We start from the raw sequence: 27975 nt of genomic DNA, 5'->3' as shown, positions 1-27975 counted from the left end.
CGGATAGAGAACGACGCGATGCCCGGTTGTTCAAATTACAAAAATGCCACCGAGGGGAGCGTTGGATTCTAACGACTGCAAAAATGCAAGCTGTGGCATGCATTGCATTCTGGTCTCTCTCCTGCTCCTGTGGGTGGAGAAACTGGTCTCTCTCCTCTTCTACGATGGATTTCTCCCTGTATGATTGTTGAACGTCTCTCGGTGCAAAATGGCGGCTCTAGAAAGAAGCCCTCGCTCTTTGATTCTGAGGGACTGACACCAAAACCTGACGTTTACCGCTGATGTTTTAGATCGCTGCTATCAAAATTACTTGTTGTGGCACCTGAATTTCCTCAAGGGGATACAGTGCTATCTTATCTTATCTTATCTTATCTGTTGCTGCACTGGAAATATCTTGACTTGACGTTGTCTATTTTTGGCCAACAACAAAATGGGCCCAGAAATGCAAGGTTCATCGCCAAAAGCTGTTTCTTAACAATGTTAAAGTGTTTTTTGGGTGGATTTTTCCTTTAAACTCAGCCCTAATGATTCACTATCTGCTTTGGAAAACATTAGCCTAGATTATATGCTAACTGACTATAGGCAACAGGTTCACGACACATACAAGACAGATTTGCCCATTTCTGTGTTAAAATGGAATACGTTATATATGATTGATTCTATTAGGTTTCTTATACTTGTGGACTGTGGTTGAGAATTTTTTTTTTTAAGATATGGTCAGTTTTCTTGTCAGGAGACTGTGATTTAAGTAGAAAAGTTGCTTAGTTTCATGGAAGCAGCACAAAATTGTTGCTGAAAAGGACATCAAATGTACTTGGCTGCCTGTGTGTGTGTGTGTGTGTGTGTGTGTGTGTGCATGTGAGAGAAAGGGGGCATATATTATATTTGCACTACCATCAAAGAAATTGGGAAAAGTGCCATTCAGAACATGTTTCTTTTTATTTACAAACTTAAAAAAAAAAAGAGTAAAGGATCTAAAAGTCATCCAACGTCATACACATTTATCCATTGATAAACTACACAACAGGCTTTCACTAGAGCCAATCCTCAAAGACAGCAGCTTCAATCTCCTCGGCTAAAATGGAATTCAGACAGCCGGTCGGCTTCTCCGGCTGAATTGATTCGTATAAATAAATATGTAAATTCAAGTAGAAAGCTGTGGAAAAAAAAAAATAACCCAAAAAAAAACAAGAGCGGTCGGTACAGCAACCAAACAGTTCAACACTGAGGAAACTCGCTGTCGTTTGGTTTGGTTTGCCATCACAGATGAAAAAGATGGGACATTTCGGATGATATGGAAATGAACCATGATGAAAAAGAAAAAGCAATGGACGACATTATTCTTTCTCGGTCTTTCTTCTCTGCTGATGAGCGGTCGGATCGCCACAGTGTCTGACCCATTACCTGTGATCGCGTTTGTTTACATGCATAACCGCTGTTTAGATTCGTATCCCAATTACAAATACGTATATATGAATAGAGAGAATATTCTGCATATTACCATGGAAACTGAGCTGATGTATGATGACAAAAAGCCAACAGAAAACACAGGATACGGTTTCTGCACATCTCAGTATCGTGGTTTATATCAGCGTAACCCCGGGGTTTTATTTGGGTTTCTCATAATCGAGATAAGCGCTGATCTTAATTACTGTAAATGGGACACGGTATTTTTGCAAGCCTTCTTAAAAAACGCTCAAGTATCCTGGATATTAATGAGCACGAAAACGCACCGATTGGTTGGTCCGCATGCAAGTTCTACACAAGTTCACATGCTTTGGGGTCAGACCGGTGGATCGTCACTTTCTTTTTTTTTTTTTTTTTTTGTTAAATCACCAAACACAAGAAACCGAAGCGTTCCCAAACTGCAATAACAACAACAACAATAATCATGACCGTAAAAACCTTACAAACGAGAAAGACAAGCAACAAAAGGAAACAAAAAATATAGTACAAAAATAAAAAATACAAATGAATAAATATGCACCGTCATAAATAAATTAATTTGGTAAATTCAAACATTGTAAAAAGAGAGAGAGAAAAAAAAAGAAAAACATAAGTAAACTAGCAATTTCAGTATGAAAGTATGAAGCATGAATGAACAAATACATGGAAGAAAAGAACAGGAAATGCTTAGTCTTTGCTCGGAGATGTTAAAGTTGGGTTTTTACCGAAAGAGCTGGGAGTTTTTAAAGCTCTTTCTGTCACCATTTGGGAGGGGAAGGTTGTTTTTTTTTTTTTTCAACCATCCCCCATTTCCTCTTAAGTGTGTGTGAGGCAGCAGATCAGTGTGTGTGTGATCAGAGGGGAGCGATTGCAGAAAACAGCAGACATTTTTTTTTTATGATCTCGATCTGAGAGAGAACTTGATCGTCTGCAAACGTGATTATACAGATTTGTGTCTCTTTTAAAGTGACTTTTACAGAGGATGATGCCTGATACAGTGTACAGTGTCGCCTGTTTCTCAGCGGCGGCAGCGAGGATGTTGTAGAGAGAGCGTTGCTGTGGAAGATTTTTTTTTCCCGCTTTAAGTTGCTGACAAGGTTATTTGGTCTCTTAAGACACAATCCTCTTTGATGGAGGTTGTAGATGTGCTTCTGCATTTTTTTTTTTTTTGTTTGTTGAATTTTTTTTTTTTGGCAAAGCTACACCGTCTCTCCAAATCAGTTTGGTTTCACAATGACTTCTTTTCACAAAATGAGATGAGAAGGAAATCCAAAAAATAATAATAAAAAAAAAAAAAAAAACAGCGGAGCAGAGGTGGAATCTGTGCTGTCACCGAACCGAGTTACACCACCCAGGTTTCTTCTTAAAAAACAAAAACGGTTCCTCTTACAACCCTTGAGAACACAACACACAGATATATACGAACAGGGGGGGGGGGGGGGGGGAACGACACAGCGTGACCAAAAAAAAAAAGACCTCGAGGTTGCGAGTTCAATTCCTCTGGGCTTGTATGAATACACGTAGGCTTGTGTGTGTTTTGCATCATTTTCGCTAGGCTACAGTAAGACTGCGGGTGAGATTCAGAGAGTCTCGGCGACTGTCCGTCTCTCTTCACCCCTCCTCTCTCACAGTTAACATTCAGAAAGATGGAGGCAAAAAAAAGGCATTTTCTGTTGGTTGTTTCTCCGCTACAAGGAGGACGCCTCACTAGAACACAGTTTTTCCTCATTGTCACCTGGCTGTTATTAGGCAATGATAGTTTTTTTTTTTGTTTTTTTTTGGGAAAAAAAAAATGTAAAAGAGATTACATAAATATATAAAAAAAAAAATCAGATCTTCCCAAGTCTGATGCCTAAATAGAAGTGGTCTTTTCAAAAAGGCCTGGTTTAAAAGGCGTTTAAATAAGCATACATTCTTTTATTAGAGTTTTAAGGTTTCAGTAATTGTCTTTCACCTCCACAACGAGCCTCAACCGCTTCGTTTACCATGAATAGTCTTGAGTATTTCAAGATGATCCCATTTTTGTCTGCAAAGAACAAAAAACACACAATACTCCTGTCCTGGCAGTGAATTCAGAAGTTCAATCGAATAGCATTCAAAAATTGATTTCTTTTTTTTTTAGACCTGTCTTTCTACCATTTAAGAAATATTCAGTAGCAATATTTGACAGTCGACAAACAATACCATTTCAGTTACTGATATTGAACAGGCATTACTACCAGCTAACTTAATTATCAACGTTTTTTTTTTTTATCAACTCTAGCCTACCATCAGTTTTTTTAATTAGCTGAAAAAAGCAAAAGGTTCTTGACGATTTGCGAAGCTGCAGTACTAGAATCCTCTCAAGTCAACAGTACAACTAGTGGCCATTTGTGGTCACTGCAGGTCCAAACTCAGCAGTACTCAGTCCAGTGATTAGTATCTAAATGCCAGTATTGGACAGAAATTTGGAAACCCAAAGTCCTTTTGATTTTCATTTTCTTCTTCCTTCTGGTGTACAATTTTTTCCTCAGGTTTCCTCTTCTTTAAAGTAAGATATTCAGCATAAGGATTTGTCGCTCTGTGTCCAGTCTGTCCTCATTTCTCCAAGGCAGGTGAGCTGAACAGAGGAAACACTTTAAGTTTAGCAGGGGCTCAGTTGTCACCACTTTAACGGTTTCGCTTTTTTAAATCTCTATAGATTTCTGTCACGGCCTCGGCCACAGGCCCTACGAAGCCTGGATCCTGGCAAATAGGAAATCATCCTATTTTGACGATGCTTTAATTGAACCAAACTCAGTCAAACAACCGCATCATTCAGCTGTCACTGTTCCATCACCTCAATGACATCATCATCGTCGTCGTCATCCGAGCTGCCAGTGCCGCTGACGTCCCCGCCGTTCTGAACCAGCACCGGGCCGCGGTGGCTCTCAGACCGGATTGAGGGGGAGGAGGAGGAAGGGGAAGATGAGGAAGAGGTGGAGGCAGCAGTGGGGGGGTACTGGGACAGGAAGCTGGCTCCGGCCGGGCCGGGGGTGGCGGCCGGGCCGGGCAGCCCGCCGGGGATCATCGACCCCGCGTAGAGGCCGGCCAGGGACTGGCTGTAAGAGAGGGGGAAGCCTGGAGGAAGCATCCCGGCCATGCCCGCCATGCTGGGGCTCAGCAGGAATGGCGGCAGGGCGCCTTTGACCGATGCTGAAGACAATACTGACGAGGAGGATGAGATGGCAGCGGCGGTGGTTGCGGTCAATAAGGAAGAGGAAGACGAGGTCGGGGCTGCGCCAGCTCCGCCTAAGCCAAAGGGGTCGGGGTACATCAAGCAGGGGTCCCCCAGTTGACCGTGGGGGGGCTGGAAGTAAGGCGAGCCTGCCCCCATGAAGAGCGGGTGTCCCAGCGACCCGCCCAGAGCGCCCAGCATGGCCGGGTTGAGGCCCAGAGGCGGCAGGCCGTAGCCCCCGGTGAAGGGGAAGCCCTGTGAGGCCAGAGGGGCGGAGGAGTGCTTGCCGGCGGCCGGCTGCTTGCTGGCGCGCTCATCGGTGGACGGGGTGGAGGCTTTACGCTTGGAGCCCGTTCTCAGGTCCTGGGCGGCGGTGGCGTCCATGCTAGGCTGGACTGTGTTAGCCACGGAGGCGTCATGGTGGCTATTACCCATGCTAATGTTTCCACTAGCAAAACCACCGCTGCTGCTGTTGGTTTTAACCAGTTTGGTGGCGGCCAGGCTGCCGCTGTTGCTGCCAGCGGCGCCGATGCTCTCTGCTGCTCTCTCCGGTTGACCTCCGGCTGGTTTCTGAGTATTGGCTGTGTAGCGCTGCAACTCGCTGATGATCTCAGGGCCGTCAGGTGAAAGGGGGCGGGTCACGCTCTCGGAGGGTACCTGCTGCTTCCTGTCAGGTGACACGCAGCCGTTGCTGCCGTTGGTTGAAACCTCCTCCGCTGGCCCCTGGGAGACTGAGAAGAGGAAACACGGGATTAGAAACTGGTCTTAGGTAAAGAATTAAATGCCAAAGTTGCTAAGCATGCTAAGAGTGAAGTGCTGGTAAGAGAATCAGCCTACCTTTGGGTGGCGCTGCAGAGCTCTCCTCCCCTGTCTTGGCCTTGTTAGCAGCTCTGATGGCAAAGATGCGTCCATCACACGTCCTGATGTAGGTCCCTACCAGAGAGAAGCAAAGTCAAAAGTTATCATCAACAACCATAAAAATTGTATTTAATCAGGCAAGCAAATAAAGATTTTTTCTGATCTGACCTGCATGGTTAATTGGAAGTTAAATAGTGTTTTAAGATAACATGCGGCATTCTCCTTTTACAGTACGATGACTGCATTTTTGGCATCATTGTAGCTTGTCACTGTAATGTAACACACACACACTCAATCCCTGGTTACAAAGCTGGTAGGGATTCAGTGTCTTGCTCTAAGACACTTAAGCAGGGCGGATGATTGCTGACACATCCAATAGTTGAAGGACGGTCTCTTTAACCACTAGGCCTCCCTGCCGTCCCGCAAAAGTTTTATAGAGTATAATAAATCAAGCTTTATTTTATAATAGTGTGCAGTGGATTGGTTACCTTTGGTGCCCCTGATGACATGGATGCTCTCTCCAGCGCTGATCCTGGCCTGGACGTCTGTCGAGCTGTTGGTGCCTGGAATCACTATGTCTGGAAAACACAAGGAAGACAAAAAACACAAGTTAATAAGAGTGCAGAGAGAGAAGAGTATAGGGACAGACCGATACTCAACAGCTTCAGGGCCAAGGGTCGCAGTCTGTAAAACCTGCACTGAAACCTGCCTCACTCTGCCTTAAGGAGCTGCTAAAGAATTTCATTTGTATGGGTTTTAATGAGTTTTAGTGCCCTGTGATGGTCTAAATGCCGTTTCAAAGGCTTTTCTACCCTGCCAGCAACAAAATTCTGGGGGAAACACTAATTCCTTGTAATTTTTTGGCATTAAAATGATCAAATATACAGAATATCAGCACAAAATATCAGCTACTGGAAGTTTAAATCCAAAAATGTTGGTATTTGTATCAGCCTTCAAAGCCCATAGTGGTTGAACCCTAAATAAGTATTTGAATAATGTAATAGATGGAGTATCCATTATATAATGTAATGAAGGGGGTGGAGGAAAGGATTTTATGGGTACAAAGGATAGAAATGAGAGAAGGAAATGAATAAGAAGAGAGGGGAAGTAGAGAAGGAAAAGAAGAAAAACAGTCTGCCTACCAGTAGTGGTGACTATCTTCTGGACGAACACCCCGGCCTTCTGCAGGTAGTTGACGGGGAAGCCTCCGAGGCTGGACTCTGACGACGCGTCGCTAGGGGTGGAGCCTGCAGACGGGCGGGGCGTCATGGGAACTGGAGTCGACTGGACCGGCCGGACGCTGGCCACCGGCTTCTCCTCCACACGAGGAGGAGGCCGCCTGAGGGGGAGAGGAGGAGGAGAGGAGGAGGAGAGGAGGAGGAGAGGAGGAGGAGAGGAGAGTGCTGCATTAAGGTTTGTTTGGAGATTTGACCTCAATACTTTTGTTCATGCAGGAAAACGCTTTTGAAACTGGGTTTTACTGTCAGATCATCCTAGCTTTGCAGTTCCCAGTGACTTTCACTATCATCACTAGCAACCCAAATACCAACCTCCAACATTGTTTTTTTCATTTTGATGTTTATTTTGAAGTCTACCGTACGGTTGAGGTGTCCGTTTAGGGTAAAACTTGCCTTAATTAAATAATATAATTTCTTAAAACATTTGATGAGTACAATCTTTTCAGGACCTTACATATTGTTTCATAACCTCTACTCTGCTTGACTCTGCTCGACTACCATGCATTTTTGAGTTTATCCAAAGTAGACTTTTTCTCAACCCATAGAGGACTATGTAATCCTTTTTTAATCTTAAAAACACCCCAAAAACAAAAACAAAATTGAAGTTAAAAGGTTCAGAAATATGTTAGTCTTTAACTTCTTTCTTCGTTCTTTAGGCTCCATTTGTTATTCCTTTATCTGCATTTGCAGCTATTCTTGGAAAGCACCTTGAAATTACCTGGAACTCATTAACCCAGTGGGTATTAATCTGATAATCTGATTAGATACTGGATAAATTGCTGAGACTATTTGACAGTAGACAGAAACTAAGACTTTGAGGAAACGTTATTTTTCATTAGTTTGTTCGTTTCATTGCTGGCAGCCAGTGTGGATATGAATGGGCTGAGTCACTGACCAGTTCCTCTGGCTGAAGGCGGGTATGTTGGTGAGGCTCTGGTCGCTGGCGGGATAGTAGTGGGCGTAGGACGGGCGGGTGTAGGGCACCGACGCCCTCTTCTCCTCCTCGTAGCCCTTCCTGGCCGCTTTCTTCTCCGCGCCGCTCAGCTTCAGCTCCCTGCGGTCCATCAGCAGAGACTCATGGGGGAACGGCTGCTGCAAGGAGGGAGGGATGGAGAGAGAGGTTTAGTGTAATATAATTAAGAAGTGAGTGTTGTTTTGCTCTTAATGTTCAGATGAATATTTTATGCACATGAAAAATTCCTGATGAGTTTGTCTTTGTTCCTACATGTGTGTGTCCCTAACTTAATGAAGTGGATGTGGAGGTAGAGGATATTCCTGTGTATTTGTATATGTATGTATAATAATGTATGTTTCTATGTGTATGTGTGTGTGTGTATCTCCTGTTTCCTTATGCTGCGTTCATGTCATATTGGAAGAAGCCGAATAATTGGATGACATCTCACTGCTTCAACTTGGAAGAACTCGTTGGAATGGCCACATCCAAGATGGCGGTCGTGAGGTCAGTTGGTGTGGGAGTTTAAAACCAACTGCAGCAGATATTGCTCGCTTTTCGTAAGTAGAGTTGATTGTATTAGTGTGAATATAACTGATAATTTAGATTTTTATAACCTTGGACTGCCAACATCAGTGGATTCACTGCAATGTTTGCCGCCTCGACACACTTCTGCAATTTGTGACGCCAAGTGGGAGATATTGAATCCTATGACTTACTTGTAGTTACCTATGGAAGCCCATTGAGGACATACATTCATACATTTTATTGACGCCGTTTTCCCTGAGATATTGAATTATGTCATTATCTCAAGAAGAGAATTGTTTTCCCCTAACAATTGTTTTCGCCTAGCAACTAGGCCTGCTTCAACATTTGGGTTCTGAATAATTTGCTTTTCTTTAGGAAGTTAGTCCCAAGCAGAAAATCATCTCATTATCTCGAGGAAACAATTTTTGTTTTCCCCGAGGTAATGAGAAAATTATCTCGCAATAAAATTTTCGGCTTGTTTGTTTGCCTTTTTTGTTTTTTGCTGTTTTGTTTTCCCAGGATAATGAGAAAATTATCATGACAAAACGGCGTCAATAAGATTTCTGAATATCTGTCCTCAATAGGCTTCTGTAGTTCCCACTAGGGGGCGGATGTGAAGAGTTTTTCCGCAGTCGGCAGCTCATATTTACAGTAAATCCAGTGTGACGTGAACGCAGCAGCAGGACAACCTCCACCAGAGTGAGTGATGATCCTCTGTTCATCTACCTTGGTGATGAGGTGAGGATAGAGGTGCAGCGCCTTCCTCAGGACGCCCTCCATGCTGTCCTGGGGCTGCAGACGGACCTGGGACGGGTCCGGCTCCTCCTCCACGAAGTGAAGGAGAGACTCTACCTCCCTCCGGGTGAAGGTCAGCACGGGGTTCAGGTCATCCACCACCCGGTCTGAAGGAGGAGAGGAAGAGGGAGGAGAGAGGGGAAAGAGAGGGGGGGGTGAGAGTCAAAACGGAGGAGGGAGAGAAGGGGGAGGTGGAGGGAGAAAGAGGGGGAAAGGGAGGGTTTGAGGGAAAGGGAGTAAGGAGGAAGGATGGAGAGAAGGATAAAGATAGATGAGGCAGGGATGGAGGCAGAAAGAAGGGGAAATGAAGATAGAATAAGTTAATCATCCAAAACCACTTTAAAATAGCTGTCAAAAAAGTTTCAAAGTCTGCAAAATAAACCTCAGAAAATCAGTTTTCAACAGGATTCTGTGCCTAAAAACTTCATCTAATGCCCATGTGAACGCACTGACACTACACATGAACTGAATACTTTCAATGTACAAACGTGTTCCTCCCAATATGCCAAACTCCTTTTGGAGCAAAAGAACAGAGGCTACACCTGACAACATATCGACTAAAACGTCCCGGCTGAATTGCGACAGCTCTCTGAAACATCAGCGGCCTCAATGTGTCCGTCTCACCAGTCAAAACTTACAGTAAAACACCTGAGGACAGTTTACTGTGTCGTACTCAAGCCTCTCGGCAGAAGATCTCTACTTCAACACAGAGCTGGTTATTTGGACGGGTGTTCACAGAGGAGAAGAAGCCTGCGTGGGGTTTTTAAAGGTGTCAGACACCCGACTGATGTGTGACAGACTTGTCAGTTGGAGGTAGTGTGTTGATTTTCAGTGTGTATTCATCATGTGTAAAAAACGCTTAAAGTACACATTAAATAGTGAATTTTACGAACCACTAATCCCTTAAAGCAACCTTACATTTACATTCATTTACATTAATTCATCCCTTAATTCATGCAAAATCCCCTTAGTTAATGGAGTCATTAACGGAGGAGACCCCATCGAAACCCCCTTAATTTTTGACTCCTCACTTTCTAATATAATGAAAAATTCAGGGAGACAGTTCTCTCAAATGTTCGCTTTTCTAAAAAGTAACTCAGTCACTTTTTACTCTGAGGACATTTGAAATGAGACACGTTTTACTTGTACTTCAAGTAGATTTTACCAGTAGTTATACTTCTACTTAAGCACAATATCAGCAAAGTAACAGTACTTTCTACTTGAGTAGGAAATTCTAGTTCTCTTTCCACCGCTGCACATTGGATTAATTCTTCCTTGGTGGTTTATTCAGCGACGTTTCAACCACAGCTGGTTAGTGCAGTGATTCTCAACCTTTTTCATATCAAAGACCTTAATTTAGTCCACATTAGAGCCACGGACCCCCATTTGATGAGATTTTGTCTCTCGGACCCAAATCTGAGAATATTTTTATTGTCAGATATGATTTTGTCCAGAATCCCATGACTATCTGTATTGCAGGTAGAGATAACAGAGAAACTATGATCAAAATAGTCATTCTTCTGCATTGTCTAATTGTGTTCACTTCTTGTAAATGAAATAATGGTGAAGTTTAACAATTCATCAGTTTGCTGGGGACCCCCTGGAACCCCCTCAAGGACCCCTGGTGGTCCCCAGACCCCATGTTGAGAACCACTGGGTTAGTGTATGTCTAATAAAAACAAGTTGTGGTTAAAAGGCTCAAGATACTGTTGCGTTTTCATATTCCTACGACCTTGTAATCATAATTTATCGATATTTGATCGCAGGCAGACGCTGTTCCTCCTCCACTCACCGGACATGCCCTGCTTGGAGATCTGGCGGTCGTAGATCTTCTTCTCCAGGGTGAAGTCGCACACCAGGCGGTAGATGTGGCAGGGCTTCCTCTGGCCGTAGCGGTAGACGCGGCACACGGCCTGGGCGTCGTGGCACGGGTTCCAGGAGGCGTCGAACACCACCACCCGGTTCGCCCCGATCAGGTTCACACCCAGACAGCCGGCCCTGAGTGCCGGGCAGGTGAGGGATCGAGTTATGGTTATTTCAATAAATCGTTTCCACGTTAATGTTGAGACGTTTATATAATTCCCCTAAACTAAACGAGGATTTGCAGCCTCTACTGGCAGAATTGTTGCAATGTACTTTACAGGTGAACACTAGACAACAGCAAAACTTTTTTTTGAATTTGTGTGTGTGTGTGTGTGTGTGCGTGTGATAAATGTCAGAATAGAGAGTAAGAATAAAGTCTGACTTTCTGTCCATGGTAGAGTATATATATATATTTTTAACTTTTGTTCCTAATCTGGCTCAGAGCCAGACATCAAACCCTGAGGAACAGAGAGACGTGTATGTGGGTGAAATGTGTGTTTGTCTGTATGAGTGTGTGTGTGTGTGTGTGTGTGTGTGTGTTACCTGGTAGACAGCAGGAAGACCCATGCCGAGGTGTTGGAGGGATCATTGAACTGGTTGATGAGTCTCTCTCTCTCCGAAGCAGTTGTGCTCCCATCTAGTCCTTTAACACACCACACAACCAACACAGTGTTAATTAGGACGTCCCGTAACCAACAGGGCACAGGTTCCACCCCTGAGTGTCTCCACCTACAGCCACATGTCCTGCTGAAGTGTCCATGAGCAAGACACTGAACCCCTACCTGCTCTCATATATAAATGTAAAATCAAGGATAGAGTATTGGGGTATCTTGTAAAATAAAAGCCCTGCCTGACTATGTGCTTTACTCTGAGACACTGAGGGTTTGATTCTGTTACATGTGATCTGAATCCTACTCAATAAAGCAGGAATGTGTAAAATGTTGTCTAAATGGGACAAGTTACAACTGAATAGTTCCAGACTCAATTCTCGATTCAAAACAGCAAAACCTATTCTTAGAAAAGAAAAACTTACTTGCACTTGTACTTGATTAATAAAACAATTGCACTTTTACAGACTGTATCTTCTCTTGAGATACTGACTGATCAACTAACCATTTTTTTCCTCAAAATGGATACATACCATGTTTTGCAACATAATTCTTCAAGTACATATGAAATTCATGACACACCTTACTGTAAATTCTGCAATTCTTTGCCTACTTAGAACCATAAACCACTTTGTCTCACTTTGTCTTTGTTATCAAGAGTCGCCAGCAGATGGCAGTAGTCAATGTAAGTCAATGAGAGGAGCAACACCACAGGACAGTGTAAGCATCCTGGACACATGGCATACAGTTTCTGCTTATGATTGTTCTAAAATTTAAACAATCTATCAGATTCAGACTCAGTCAGATCAAAATGTAACATTAATTTAACACAGTGGGCAGATATATTGTGGTTTTACCTCATTTAACTATACAGAAACTGTACAGAACATTCAGACCATCTTCCCAGCATTGAATTGCACTCTTTTGTGCAATATATTTCAATTTCCCAATGCTTTAATTTATCTCCACTTCATGACTGAAGTGGATTTAAAAGGTGAAGTCAATGAATATTCATAGCGTTCACCTGGATTCCCTTGGTCAGTCATTCCCACTATTTTGGACATTCAGTGTGTTTCCGTCAAAACCAGGAACACAAACCTACCACAGATGATCACTTACTGTAGTAGTTGAGGTTGCGGACCCAGTTCTGGTTGGCTGCGTCTCGGCCGGAGGTTTTGGGCGAGGGAGGCACCGGCCTCTTAGCCAGGAACTCCTCGATCACCGTCAGCGTCGACAGACTCTGACTGCAGGGCGGAGACAGAAAGGGAAATTAGAGATTCCATGACGTTCAAGAAAGTAGAATCAAAAGAAATGAATGAATAAACTTAAGAGATCCAATTCGGTGTTTACCTGAAGACCAGCAGCTTGTCTCCCTTCCTCACGCTCTCCTCTATCAGGTGGAACAGCAGCACCATCTTCGCCGAGTTCTCCAGCATGCCGGCCTTATAGTCGCACATGATGTCCTTCGCCTGGAGAGAGAAGATTAAAAAACTCAGTCCATCACAGGACAAAGGCCTCGCTTCATCATACATTACATTCATAATATTTTAGGCGCTTAGCTGATCAGAGCAGAATGAGTGCTAGGGTTAAAAGGGTTAAAAACAGACCAAAACTTTTTTTAAAATCTTTTTTTAAACGCGCTGCTTCACATTGATACAGCTCCAACCATTCACCCTGGATCTGGATCTACTACATGATTCTTGCTATTAAGTGAAAAGTGTACTGACAGTAAAGTCTTGGGCTGGCCACTCCAGGATGTCTTAACGAGCGCACCATGCAGTACTGAGCATGTGCAGAGCCGTCTATATACAGTATATATATAATGAGCTATATCACTGAAAACACTCCAGTCCCCGTATAGCTTCCACTGCTTCCTGACAGCATCCCCAAGAAGGTTTCGCTGCCAGGCAACAAATACAAGTCTAACCATTAAGCAGAATTTTGTCTAATATTGCTCAGCAACAAAATTAAAGCAACTTCACACTTTGAAAGCCCCAATGGATGCGAGAAATTCAACGTACCCATTCGTAGGTGATGACCTGGTTGGCTTTCTCCTGCAGCTGGTTGAGACTCAGCCCACCGATGGGGTTGGGATTCTCCAGGGGCTTGGACTTCTGATTGGGTGCCGTCGGGCAGCGGGCGGGGCCTGTGGAAGTGATGTCATCCAGGTCCAGGTCCTGCTCGTTGGCCAGGTTCTCCTTCTGTAAGGCCTCGTACAGGACGTCCGGGTGGTTCCAGATCTGCAGAGAGACACGAGATATCGATCGATCGGCATGATCACATATAGTGCAAGAGGACAGTGAAAGACAGAAGAAATCCTCATCTCAAACCTAAATTTTGCAGTTTATAGTCGACATGCAACATGGAAAATTCACCCTGTTTTTATTATTTCCTTTAAAATGTTGCCTAATTTCTATAGCAGGGACAATGGAAGGCTTTGGTAACAGCAAGCCATCTTTGATAATGATTTCTCAAAAATAATTCGGAGACCCGTTTTTCCTTCTTCTTATTATGAATAATAAGAATAATAATACATTTTATTCATATAGTGCTTTTCAAGATACTCATAACACTTTACATGAAATAGTATGAGCATAAATAAAAAGTGTGTGCAAGTAAAAAACGATACTAAAAACAACTATTTAAAACTATATCTCCAACGCAGTACCAACACTCAGTTTGAAGAATACTATAACAAATTCTTATTGCATCCTTGTTAACACACAGGTGAAGTTACACACACATCCTTACGAACATACAGGTGAAGTTACACACACACACACACACACCTTGCAGCAGACGCAGAAGGCCTTGAGCGGGTTGAGGCTGAGCCAGCCGGTGTTTCCCGCCTCTCTGAAGCGGGTCATGAACTCGGTGTAGAGCGCCCTCTGCAGGGGGGACAGACGCACCAGGAGCACATGCTCCTCCTTCGAGGGCAGCTGGTCCCTCAGGACGTCGTGGCCCCGTCTGGAGCGAAGACACGTCAAACATGAGAGGTTAGACTAGAGCGTGACATGTATCTACTGCTGTCAGTGGGTGACTCTGCACCATGATCACGACCCTAACCTGCTGCACTTAGCTTGCCTGTATGTTGAAATGTTACACTGTCATTCCTGTTGTGTGGTTTATGTTCTTTGATGTCTTAAATGTTATCGTTGTTAAATGTCTGTAAATGTTTGACTCAATGCTCTTGCAAGGCAAATTCCTGTAAAAAGGCAAAATAAATGAAATCTGAAATCTGACAGATTCTATCTGTTGTCAGTGAGAGATGGGGAGTGTCTTGAAATGCCAACGGGCGGGGATTTTTTGCCAGGAAAGTTTTGAAAAAACTCCTATCAACCCCCCACAAATCGTTTATGGTCATTTTAAGATGTGGGCCAGTAAAAATAATTAGGCATGTCTGGTTTTCCCCTTCTTCAGTAAGTTATGAACTATAGACACTGACCGACTGATCTGAGAGATTTCTCGTAAAAAGCGCTTGACTTTTTCTTGGTCGACCCCTGTTTGTTAGCATATGACGCTCTTTCCTATCATGTTTGCGTAATCATGTCTGAGATTTGAGAAATAATGTTTGAAAATTGAAGAAATCATGTTTGAAAAAAACCCCCCCAAAAAACCATGTTGGACATTTGAAAAGAATCATGTAACAAAACCAGTGTTTTTAACAGTTTTCTTGTTTTTCTCAAGTTTTCTAAATTAATTCTGTGGAAATTGTGGTTTTGCACATGGGTATTCTTCTTAAAATGGGTATTCATATGGTGTACTGAACCCATTTTGGCATTGTGGCTAGTAATCAATGACACCTGATGAAGACCAATTCCAGTCGAAATGTTGTTTGCTTGGAATAAATCCTGGTGGAGCATATTCCTGTGGGCGGACTTCTATTTTGAGTTTTACAGGAATTATCTTTGTCCTGCAACAGATGTGCTTGGATGTGCGTGTCACTATTTGAAAAGTAAAAACGTACTTATTGCCCATTAAACTTTTAGGAGACACCAAATTGTTTCCCAGGTCTCACCTCTGGACGAAGCCCTCCAGCAGGCTGTGCAGGACGTGGCTCCTGTACCTCATCAGCTGGACGTCCTGCGGCGTGCTGTCCACACACTGACCGTTCAGGATGGGACGCTCAAACATGTTGCTGAACTCCTGACGCGTACCTGAAACACATAAAGACGTATAACTGATTAGAAGAACGACACAATATTTAGTAAGTCAATATTGATCGATTAATATTTGCATTTTTTCTTAATTTATTCTTTATTTACTCGGGTAGTTTATTTGAGTTCCAGATCTCTTTTAAAGACCCGAGAGCAAGAAACATCCATAAAACTCACAAAGAAAATACATAAGTACATTTCAGTTCCACGTTAATTAATTGCTTTAAAATTATTGAGGAGGACAAGACATTTTCTGTTCTGATAGTTCAGAGATCAGAATTTCGTCGCTGTTGGGTGAAGAGCTTGTATCTCCTAAACCTTTCAAGAACAGATTCAGATGGACCAACATGCATTTCTGAGTTTATACAATTGGTTTTGAAAGGCTTTCATATGTCCAAGGGGTTGTAGAAGTTTCTCAACCCAGAGAGGAGCATGTAATCCTTCAATTTAAGTCACTCGAAAACCTCGTAACTCATTTAAAACAAATCACTCCTGTGGTCTGGACTATAATTGTTGGATTTAAAAGACAGTAGAGATGTGAGGTAAAGGGGAAGCTTCAAAAGGAGCGATAGATAAATATAATGCAGTGTTTTTCCCTTCTCGTTGTTAAAGAAGACCTGCCAACTTTTTTGAAACAAATCAAAGCAAGTGATAATAAAAGGCTCGTACCTAGGAAGTCCGGGCGGACGAAGTCGACCATGCACCAGTACTCGATGAGGTTGTTCTGCAGCGGGTACCCGGTCAGGACGACGCGGCGGCGGGTGCGGATGTTCTTCAGGGCCTGGGACGTGCTGGCGTGGCAGTTCTTGATGCGATGGCCCTCGTCGCAGATCACCACGTCCGGACCGGGCCGCGCCAAGGCCCGCTCAATACCTGGAGAGGGGGGCGGGTTATTATCACCCAGTTAGAAGTTAAAGTTCAGCTCACTGTCTTATTTCATAGTCTGTTTCAATAGAGAAACTCATCTCCCAAGTCATCTCAGATATAGTCAATATCTACTTTTATTCTACTTCTGTTTAATTTTCCTTTCCCTTTTTCTCAGATTTTTCTATACCAGCGCTCTTACATCTTTCTCATATTTTCACTGTTTTCAACATTTTACATCCCTCTTCAACAGTTTCTGTTGCTGGTCATCTTTGTTTAAGTCTTCAACCTCTCTCCCCCTCTTTCCCATCTCTCCTCTTCCTCTCTCCCCCATGCCTCCCTCTTTCACCCCTTTCTCGCCATTCTATTCCTCTGTCTCTCTCTCCTCTCTCTCCCTTCTCCTCTTTTGCTCCCTCCCCTCCAATTCCTCTGTCCACCAATATCTCAAACTGTTTCACCCTTTTTCTTACCTCTATTGCTTCATCTCCCTCTCTCTCCATCCCTCCTCTTTTTCTCCCTCCCCTCCACAAACTCTCTCCCCACCTTATCTCCCTCTTTCATTCTTCCCTTTCTCTCCTCCACTTCCTCACTCCATCTTTCCCTCCCCCTCTTTCTCTCGTCTTCTCTTTACCCTCCGTCTCTCTCTCCCTTAACTCCTCCCTCGCCCTCTTCCTTCCCTTTGCATCCGTTTCCATTTCTCCTCCCCCCCTCCGCTTCCTCTTTCCCTTCCTCCTTATCCCCTCATCCCTTTCCCTCACTCTCCCTCTCTAACTTTACCTCCTCCCTCTCTCTCGCCCTCTAACCTCTCTTCTGTCTCAGTCTCTCCCCCTCACTTTCTTTTTCAACTCCCTCTCTCTCTCTCTCTCTCTCTCACCTTTGAGCAGTTCCTGCTGCCTGTCCTCTTCGTCCAGGTCGATGACGACGGGTCCCGCTGTTTTCTTGCTCTTCTTCTTCCTCCCGGCCACGAAGCTCTTCTTCAGCGACAGGAGGCGGTACATCTCGTACCCCATCAGCAGCACGCCTCCGTCCTGCGCCCAGTCCTCCACCACCTTCGCCCTGGTCGCCGTGGTCCTGGAGAGGGAGGGAGGGAGGGAGGGAGGGAGGGAGGGGGAGGATAACGTAAGATAAGATGAAACTTTTAGGATCCCCCTTTCCTGATTTTCCTAATTTTTCCATCTTCCTTCCTCTCCTTCCACCATCTGCTGCCAGAAAACTCTGAAAGCTGTAGCTCCGTTTGCTCTGGAAGAACAGAACCTCTTCCTGTTTTGTGCCGTAAAGCGATCCAGCAGATTTCCCTCCTGATCCACCAGGTGGAGAAACTATGGAGGATGCAGAGTAGAGGCCGATAGAGGCTGACGGACTTCTCACCGATGATCTCATTTGTTTACAGTAATTATAACAATGTCTCAAAATTAATGTGGTAATGATTTATTGATGTTAAAATGCGATGTATAGCACCTTTAAGTGGAATTGTAAAAAATATAGGAATAACAGCAGATAATAGCAGAGAGTTGCAAGAGTAGAAAAGATATTTGTGAGAACAGTTTGTCAGATCATCTCATATTAGAGAGAAAGAAAGAGGATAAAGAGTTAATTATAAGCTAATGTCAAATATCTCAATCAATCAAACTTTATTTGTATAGCACTTTTCATACAAACAAATGTAACACAAAGCGCTTCACACACTAATAATAAAGCTATAAAGGAAACTTGATAGGACACAGTAAAACTAAGGAAACACCAGAGACAAGATTAAAACTATCACTAAATATTGTAAACAATCTCAAATATAATATAAATTATCAGTAAATACTGCAAACTAACCAAACACTGTCAGTTATTACAAAATGAATAGCTTAATCGTTTTTAAAGTGTCGTTTTAGCACTGTAAATAACTGCTTTGGCAATTCTGTTAATCTTTTAGCAGTCATGCCAATAAGACATTTTGAATTGAACGGAGAGAGAGAATGAGGTTACTGTGTCATTTTAAGACAAAGCTGTCACATGGGAAGACATGCTAATCCCTCTCTTTCCTTCCTCCTTAATCCCAGACACACAAGCAAATAAGAAAATCTTTCCAAAAACAGGCAGCTGTCCAGAGAGAGGATGACAGAGAGAGGAGAGAGGGATGAGCGGAGGAGAGGAAGAGACAGATGGGGATGAAGTGTAGAGGCGGTCAGAAGGTTCCTGCCAGTCTTTTTTTTTTTTTAAGAGAGCGAGTAGAAAAATCTCTTGACTGCTACTCTTTTGAAGCTTTGCACAAATATTTTTTCTGCCAATCTCATGGGACGGCTATAAAGTAAAGTGTCATGACCCTTTTTTTTTTTTGCGTGTGTGTGTGTGTGTGTGTGTGTGTGTGTGTGTGTGTGTGTGTGTGTGTGAGTGAGAGAGAGAGAGAGAGAGAGAGAGAGAGAGAAAATGAGCGCTGCAGGACACAAACATCTTTGAATCCTTTTGTTGTTACACCATTTTCTCTTGGGGATCAATACAGTTAATCTCATCTCATCTTAAAGAAGATGTAGTAGCCAAACAGGAAAAAACGATGTTTGGTCACATAATTGAAACCGATAGCTATATCCTCATAGATTATTGACGAGTTTCTACATGGCAAATAAGCTCTGTTCAACTTTCATAACCACAAACACAGGTTTGTTTAGAGTGTATGTTAGACTTGGATCAAAAGCTCAATTAACATCACAGAGAAAAATACCTTCAATCCAATCACTCCAAAACATGAACAAAGCAGGATTGGGGTTTTAAAGGTGAAGAGGTTAAAAATCTTGTCGTTCCCGTGACTCACTTGTGCTCGTCGTTGAGGATGTGGACCTTGAAGGCGCGAGGCGTCACCAGGCCGGGGTCGGTGTCTGGAGGCAACGCCTCCGGGGGCGGGACCCACATGTTGAACTCCGCCAGCCAGTTCTGTAATGTGTTCACCTGGGAAGAGAGAGTAAATATTAAGCTACGATACACACACATGAAACGACGAAGATTCACCCTCAAATCTAAGGCAACCGACAGCAACTTGCTTGAAAACATGAGATGATTCATTTTCTCTCATCTTTTTTCATTCTTTCTCTTCTCGTCTTTTATCCTTCCTCGTCTCCTTCCTTTCCATTCACTTAATCATTCGTCCATTCATCGTTTACACTGCTCACATCATAAGTATGATGGTGAGCACAGTGTGAGCCTGTGTGTGCCTCAGTATTCATTCATTCATTCACTCAATCATTTCTGATAAAAACTATAGTAAATTCAATTATTGGTAGTATGGTAAACCCTTCCTTCCTTCTCTCCTTCCTTCATTCAATTGTTGATTCATTGATTCATTAAATCATGAATTTATTCACTTTTCCACTAAGTCATTAATTCAGAAATTAATTTTTAACTTACTAACTCTAAGAAAACCTTCATTAAATTCAATACTTATGGGAACGATAGCGAGATCGCTGTGTGCTTGTGTCTGAGTACTTAGTTAATTCATCCATCCATTCACTCATTCATTCTCTTGCTCTCTGATTCAATCATTCACCTAATCTTGGATTTATTCAATCATTTATTCACTTTCCTGAGAAACACGGTAGCGACGGGAACGACAGCGAACACGCCGTGCGCTTGTGTCCGAGCAGTTCGTTTGTTCATCCATTCACTCATTCCTTCTTTGGTTCAATCGATTTTTTTTCACTCATTCCTTCACTTCTCTAGTAAAATCAACATTGTTTTATTATTGTTTTATTATTGTTTTATTAGGATCCCCATTAGCTGGCAAATTAATGACAGCTAGTCTTCCTGGGGTCCTCACAAAAAGCAATATAATACAAATAATCAATAATAAGATAAGAGAATACTTACGAGAACAATAATAATAATAAAAGGAAACAAATTAATTTAAACTAAATCCAGTGGGGAAAAAAAATATAAACATAGAACAAATAATAACAATTATAACAATTAAATAAAATCAAAGTTTATATGGTCAGTTTCATCAGTTCACTTTTGAGTGCCTTTTTGAAAGTGTAATTATTCTTTGCCAGCCTGGTGGATACTGGTAGCTTGTTCCAGTTAAATATGGCTCTATAGCACACTGTAGATTTTAAATAATTAGTCCTAGGTCTGGGAAGTGCTAGGTCGCCACATAGCGCCTTTCTGGTGAAGTGAGTGTGAGCGTGACATTAAACTCACGGGCACGATGGCGAGCACGGTGTGCGCCTGCGTGTGTCGCAGCAGGACGTCGATGAAGGAGATGACCTGCAGCGTCTTGCCCAGCCCCATGCTGTGGGCCAGGATGCAGCCGAACCCGCTGCTGCCACGGAAACGCTCCACCGACTCCACCAGGTTATCATACAGGAACCGGATACCGCCCACCTGAGGAAGAGGAGGGAGGAGGAGGAGGAGAGAGGTGGAGATGGAGGGAGGAGAGAGAGAGAGAGAGAGGCAATGAAGAGATAAGACAAGGAGGAAAAAGAGAGAGAGTGGGAGAAGAGGAAAGAGTAGAAAGAGAGACGCAAAGAGTGAAAGACGGAGGCAGGGCGAGAAGAAAACAGAGCGAGGAGGTGGGAAAGTGAAGGAAGAAAGAGAGGGAAGGAAATTAGGACGGAGGAGGCAGGGAGAGACGAACAGAAAGCCCAGGAAAAGAGGTGGAGATGGAGGGATGAGGGGGTCAAGAGAGAAAGGCAATGAAGAGATAGGGAGGAGAGGAAGGGAAAAAGGGTAGAAAGAGCAACACAAAGAGAGAAAATGGGAGGCGGTAAAGAGGGAAAGATGGAGGAGGCAGGGAGAGAGGGAGGGAAGGCAGAGGAAAAGGTTATAGAGAGAGAGAGAGAGAAAGAGAGAGCAGAAAAGAGAGAAGGTGGGTGGTGAAGAAGCAGAGGTGATATCTCATAGAAACTGCAGGAAAAGATCACGCTCAGCAGGAGCTTCTTCACTAAAATAAGAGGTTAAGAAATCAGAAAGTTGCTCACATCCAGCAAGCATTTGACGAAGGGAACATGAGCATGACATTTTCACATTACGGCAAAAAAATCATACAAAAAAAAAAAAAACAGCTTTAGCAACAGTTTTGAACCAATATTCAGGTTTTGTTTTGCCATTTTGATAATATTTAGGTATTCTATAAGATATTTAGGTCACAATTTTCCAATTTAGGCCCTGATTTAGGTCCCAAAATGATGCAAAGCAGCTATAGATGTTGCCTAAACTTTCATTTTGGTGCTACACTACCAGTCAAAAGTTTGGACACATCACATTTTTCTTAATTTTCCACATTTTAGAATAATAATAAAGACATCAAAACTGTGAAATAACACAAACTGAATCATGCAGTGACCAAAAAAAAGTGTTAAATCAAAACTATCTTATGTTTTAGATTCTTTAAAGTAGCTGCCCTTTGCCTTGATGGAAATGCAAAGGCTTTGGAAAGAAATTCATACATAGGATCAACTTCACTATTTCTATTTGTCTAAAAAACGAATTTCAAGCATTTAAGCAGAAGCCTTTAGATCAAAATGGCTTTAAGAGAATGAAAAACATAGAACATTCAATCAGGTGTGTCCAAACTTTTGACTGGTAGTGTATATTTACGAGGGTTTTCAGCGTTGGTGGACATCTAATTCATGTCAACATGTTTGCTGGATAGAAAGGAGGACAGACATTTTGTAAAATGTTCAGCAGTGATACCTGGTGAGGTTTGACGGCTCGAGCCAGCTGAGGCGACAGGAAGATATCCTGCTCTGCGATTGGATGATTCACGTTGACCAGAACCCTGCCCTGGGCGTCCGGTTGGTTGAGAGCGTCGTTGACGTGCGCGCCGCGCGGCTCGCTCTCCTCTTCCTCGTTGGTGGGCTCGCCGCCGATGTGGACGATGCCTTCGTCCTCGCCCGAGCTCAGGTCGATCACATCTGGAGGGAGGAGAGAGGGAGGAAGGGAGAGAAGGAGAGGAACAGAGGAAGAGAGGAAGGGAGGAAGGGAATGGAGAGAGGAGGGAAGGAAGGGAGGAAAGAAAGGAATAGAGAGGAGGAGGCAACGAGGAAGGAGATGAGAAATGGGAGGGTAAAGGAGAAATATTAGATAAAAAGTTATTCGAATATTTGGTAATGGTTACAAAATATGCCATATTTGGAAATATATCATTTCCAAAACAATATATATCAATATATATTCCAGATCCAGTTGGTAAAATTCATCAAATTTCATCACCTAAGCACATAAATTAACTAGTACCATAATTTGCTTGGTTTTGTAAAAGTATTTTTTTTAAATGGTGGATATCTTACTTTGGATTCAAAGTTTTCATGTACAGGTTGAGTCTGCTTTGCCTCTTCTGCACTGACTCCATTATTTGCTCTAAAGGTGCAGTCTGGTATTTATGTTCCCAGGTGCTAATGCACATAAGTGAAGAATCGGCTTGCAAAAAACACAATTGAACAATTAAATTAATAAATAAAATGTGCAACGAAAGTAAAATGTCACTGCAGGTTTTCCAGTGAAAGGCCAATATCAGCCCCACACAGTATATCAGTTAACCCTATAGTACATAACACTATATGATGAAAAACTGTATTAAAGAGATCTGAATGGGTGAAAAACACTCAACAGACAAAGAACCTTGCACTGCAAAAAATATTAAGGCAGTTCAACTTAAAAACATAAGTTTCCTTGCTGCCTTAAAATTGTGAGTTGACTGAAGTAGTACTTAATAGTTCGGTCAAAGATCCTTAGTTAGTTCTAATGTAGAAAAGCTAACTGAGTGAACTTAAGACAATAAGTTCAATCAACAAATGTCTAGACATGCTAATTCGTGTTTCCAAGTTGAATGCATTAATTGATGAACTGAAATCCAGCGTTATTTATTTTTTCACAAGGTTTGCTAGGTTTAAGTTTGAGTTCCTCTTGTATCACATGATTAATACACAGCTCAGCATATAGTATGCAGCTGCAATACACTTACTTGTAGTGGATTGTAAATGTCATGTGCATCAGAGAGAAACTTACTTGATTGTGAATTCCCAGATACATAGATAAGATAGATAGTAGATTTTGTCATGTTTTTTTTATTTATTTATTTTTTTTTTTTAATCAGAAATTGACCTATGATTCACCAAACATACATACATAACAAGTCTCTATCCTGTAACTTCATTCAAACCAGAAGAAGGAAGAGTTTCTGGAGAGTTAAACCGAATGCAATGCATACTGGGAAGTCTGCTAATAAACTAACAGTGTTGAGTTTAGTGAACGTTTTATAAGATGTTCTTTCAACTCGTAATTTTAAGTCACAAGATGTGAACTCGTGATTTTAAGTCATGAAGCTCATAACTAGCACTTTTAAGTTGAAATTGACAAACACATCTATATACATTGTGTTAATGGATAAAGATGAGTTGATTTCACTTAAATTGCACTATGAGTTTTTACAGTGTGTAAACTTTAATCCCAGATGACAAAAAAAAGAGAAAAAGACAAAACGGGTGCTGCAGCTTTTCGCATGATAACAATAATAATTACTACAATATTGTTACTGGCCTTGACATATTTATCGTGCGTCATATTTGTAGTTTTTTTTTTTTTTCCAAGGTAAACGATGTCTTTATCATGAGTTCAACTTGTCGGACGTCAGACTGAGCAGAGGCCAAACACTGAAATCCAGCGCTTATAAAACGGAGCCAACGTCACCAGTATCAAGTGATAAAAGTTATACAAGCATGTGCTGCCGGTTTGCTTGGGAGGTGGTGTGTGTGTGTGTGTGTGTGTGTGTGTGTAAGAGAGAGAGAGAGAGAGAGGGAAATGGTTGTAGAAAAAGAGCAAGAGACATAAGAAGAGAATGAGAGGGAGTTAGATGATAGTGGACAGACAGAAAAAGTGAGAGAGAGAGAGAGAGAGAGAGAGAGAGAGGGGGAAACGGGAAGTAGAAAAAGAGCAAGAGACATAGGAAGAGAATGAGGGAATTAGTGGACAGTAGACAGAGAGAGAGAGAGAGAGAGAGAGAGAGAGAGAGAGAGAGAGAGAGAGAGAGAGAGAGAGAGAGAGAGAGAGAGAGAGAGCTTATATAACTGTAGTGAATGGCTGGTTATACAAGTAGGATTAGAGTGGAGGGGGAGACTGGTTATGCAACCCCAACTAGAAATGTCACTGTGCCACTGTGTGCGGTGTGGTGTGTGTGTGTGTGTGTGTGTGTGTGTGTGTGTGTGTGTGTGTGTGTGTGTGTGTGTGTGTGTCCTGGCTCATAACCAGGATTAGCCAGCTTTATTGCTCCATAGACCCACTTTGATCTGGCCCACAGACTCTCTCTCTCCTTTCATCTCTCTTCCCTCCATTTGTTTTCTCTCCCTCGCTTTTTTCTTTCTTCCTCAGCTTCCCAAATCTGCATATTGTTCTTTGTTCCACCTCTGTCATTTTCTCTCTCTCTCTCTCTCTCTCTCATTTGCGTGTGTGTGTGTGTGTGTGTGTGTGTGTGTGTGTGCTGCAGGTGTGTCTATGATTTGCTTCCGTCTCCTCCCTCAGTGTAGGAGTATGTGTGTTTATCCTTGACTGTGTGTGTGTGTGTGTGTGTGTGGCACATGTGTGTGTTTATCCTTGACTGATTGAGTGACTGTGTGTGCGCGTGTGCGCGTGTGTGTGTGTGCATGGTTAATAAGGGAACGGTACATGATGTACCCAGTAGAGGTTTTAAATATTCTGATGCTGATGCCAGCTAATCTACAACAACTCCCTCCACTCCTAGACACACACACACACACACACACACACACACACACACACACGACAGAAACTAAAGGGGTTTTTATCTTGGTTGTTTTAAGTTTGTGCAGGGAGACTTAATTGGGTCTGAATTTTTCCCAAAATGCTGTAGAGTCCATTTACCCACCGAAGAATTAAAAAAAGGCATTGAACATCTTCTACTGACTGAACATCACTTTGCCTCTGTGACTAATAGCCAAGTTTTTATCTGAAATGGAAAGTCAACTTCCTTTATATTTTCTTTACTGAGACAGTAGGATGGATGCAGAATAGGAGAAATTCAGGAGAGGGGAGTGTAGGATTTAATGTGAGGCCAGCAGGATCACACACTACCAGGCAAAAGTTTGGACACACCACATCTTTCTTTTTTTGTACTATTTTCCACATTTTAGAATAACAGTAAAGACATCAAAACTATGAAATAACACAAATGGGATTATGCAGTGACCAAAAAAGTGTTAAACAAATAAAACTATCTTATATTTTAGATATAGAAGTAGCTGCCCTTTGCCTTGATGGAAAGGCAAAGGCTTTGGAAAGAAATTCATACATAGGATCAACTTCACTATTTATATTTGCCTAAGAAACTAATTTCAAGCGTTTAAGCAGAAACCTTTAGATCAAAATGGGTTTAAGATAATGAAAAACATAGAACATTCAATCAGGTGTGTCCAAACTTTTGGCTGGTAGAGTATGTGGATCCAGAGGCAGAGGTCTTCAACACTAAACTATCTTTGGAGACGTGATGCTGAATTTTATCGTTGTTATTCAACCCGTCGAGCGACGCCGTCTCTCCTGTTCTGAGAAGCTTTACACATGCAGGCCCAGACGTCTGCTGAATCGCTGCTTTCACTCAAATTTCGTAGCTTTTCATCTTCCATTTTTCCTGGAAATGTAAGCTGATGTGGTCTTTAAATGTGCTGAGCAAGTTTCCAGAGCCTTGGGCTCAGGAAAGAGATTTGAAACGGAGTGTATAATTGAATAAACGCATGGCTGTCATGAGGCTATTAAGGCTGTTTTGCTTAATCTGATATTTTAAAGATGTGAGGCTTTCAGCAGACACCGGCGGACTACTGGAGCTGCGTGTTAAAGCCGAATTTCGCTTTGGTGTCACATTCCCTCAGTGACTAGCGGAGGAGCCTTTGGGCGAGTTATTTAACCTCCAGCTGCTCCAGTGGAGCGGCTTGGTGGCCGGCAGGAGAAGCCTGCGGTCGCACTGCGAGGTTTGAACGTGTGCAGCTGCATGAATGTTGAGCAGGGTGGTGCAGAAAAACATCTCATCTGCCCAGAAAACCTTCGCTGGAAAGGTTGAAAACAATTTAGTTGCTTGCAGTTATGATGAGTATAGGGCTGAAACATACTGACAAAATTATCGGACAGTATATTGCGCTTGCAATTTAAACTGTGATTCATATCATCACCAGTTTTTCTTGTCATAAATATTTTTACAACTTTAAAATTGTTTAAAGAAAAGTGATTTTGCTAAAAAATCTTTCAGTGTGATGAAAGGTTTTCACCAATATTGCACTTAATTCATGGACCAAAGATTACCTGCAGCTCTAAAACACCTTGTTCAGAAATCCAGTTTGGACGCTCCTCTCTCTTAAGTTCTTATTGCGATTTCGATTGTTTTTCAATTAATTGTTCAGCTCTACTAATGAGAGACAGAAACAAAAAAAACGACATGAAGATTTGTTCCAGGATCAGCTAATGTCTGAGGATGTCAGTTTGAGAAGTACGTTGTAAAAGGAAAGTTCATTTCCAAAACTGTACTTCATACATAATTACCTGAAATTCATCATTCTGTATTTCTAAAATAGATCCAGAGTGCAAAATGAGCGCTCTGGATCTATTTTCAGAGCGCTGCACCGTGCTCTAAAGTATTTTCTAAGAGTACGTGTCACTTTTTCCAAATGTTTGACATCCAGAATGAAACTCCTCACATAAAGTAAAACATCTCTTCAACTCACGCACACAATGCTCTTTAAAGCATCAGAAGAATTAAGACCCGGCTTATGTAAGGCTTTGGCCGGCGCTGCGGACAGCTGAGAACATCCAACTGGACGCTGGGCTCATAAATAAACGATGCGGCTCGGTGTCGCCGTCTCCTTACATAACCTGCAGACATCTGACCTACTGGCCCACTTACACAACCAAAAGGTCAAAGGGCATCTGGGCCCGGAGCCAAGAGGCGAACCGTGTAATCGCAATGTCAGGGGCTCGAGTCGGGCCGGGGGAACCGGTCTCTCGTCTCACCTGCACTTCAAAATAAAAGCTCAATCGTCGTGGGAATAATCAGATTGAAAGTAACTAAGTACATTTACATTTACTATTTTGAGGTACTGGCACTTTACTTGAGTATTTCCATTTTGAGAGACTTTACACTTTTCCTTCACTACATTTCAGAGGGAAATCTTGTACTTTTTCCTCCGCTACATTTATCTGACGGCTGGAGTTACTAGTTACTTTGCAGAATAAGGTTTTTCATGCAAAACATACGATAAGCTCATAAAATATGTTGCATTGTTAGAGTTTAAACTCTCCAACAGTGTATGGAGCAGTTAGACCGACAACATTAAAATACTTCTTACAGGTTAAATTCAATCATTTAACACTCTGAAAGAATGAGGACTTTTACTTCTGGTACTTCAGTACATTTTACTGTTAATACTTCTATACTTTTACTTAAGTAAACTTTTGAATGCAGAACTTTTACTTTTAATGAAGTATTTTTCCA

At 42.4% G+C, this 27975-nt stretch overlaps 1 protein-coding gene across 1 annotated transcript in view; it reads right to left on the bottom strand.

Annotated features, from left to right (window-relative positions):
- Positions 1–920: 920 nt before the first annotated feature.
- The window catches only part of LOC139915994 (helicase ARIP4-like), a 50224-nt gene continuing 23169 nt past the window's right edge, over positions 921–27975 (bottom strand). The window contains exons 5-22 of the mRNA XM_071904775.2: positions 22179–22399; positions 20685–20867; positions 19306–19439; positions 17380–17576; positions 16311–16514; positions 15503–15641; positions 14274–14451; positions 13506–13724; positions 12835–12953; positions 12604–12728; positions 11420–11519; positions 10806–11011; positions 8945–9120; positions 7634–7830; positions 6643–6839; positions 5989–6078; positions 5480–5575; positions 921–5373 (exon numbers count right to left, since the gene is read on the bottom strand). Coding sequence (XP_071760876.2) covers positions 4250–5373; positions 5480–5575; positions 5989–6078; positions 6643–6839; positions 7634–7830; positions 8945–9120; positions 10806–11011; positions 11420–11519; positions 12604–12728; positions 12835–12953; positions 13506–13724; positions 14274–14451; positions 15503–15641; positions 16311–16514; positions 17380–17576; positions 19306–19439; positions 20685–20867; positions 22179–22399 — 3905 coding nt within the window. The 3' untranslated portion in view covers positions 921–4249. The remainder of the gene's footprint in view (positions 5374–5479; positions 5576–5988; positions 6079–6642; positions 6840–7633; positions 7831–8944; positions 9121–10805; positions 11012–11419; positions 11520–12603; positions 12729–12834; positions 12954–13505; positions 13725–14273; positions 14452–15502; positions 15642–16310; positions 16515–17379; positions 17577–19305; positions 19440–20684; positions 20868–22178; positions 22400–27975) is intronic.

Source organism: Centroberyx gerrardi, chromosome 14 (assembly GCF_048128805.1).
Source record: "Centroberyx gerrardi isolate f3 chromosome 14, fCenGer3.hap1.cur.20231027, whole genome shotgun sequence".
NCBI classification, from domain to species: domain Eukaryota; kingdom Metazoa; phylum Chordata; class Actinopteri; order Beryciformes; family Berycidae; genus Centroberyx; species Centroberyx gerrardi.
The sequence above is the reverse complement of the archived record's forward strand: the minus strand, read 5'-3'. Positions and strand labels throughout refer to the sequence as shown.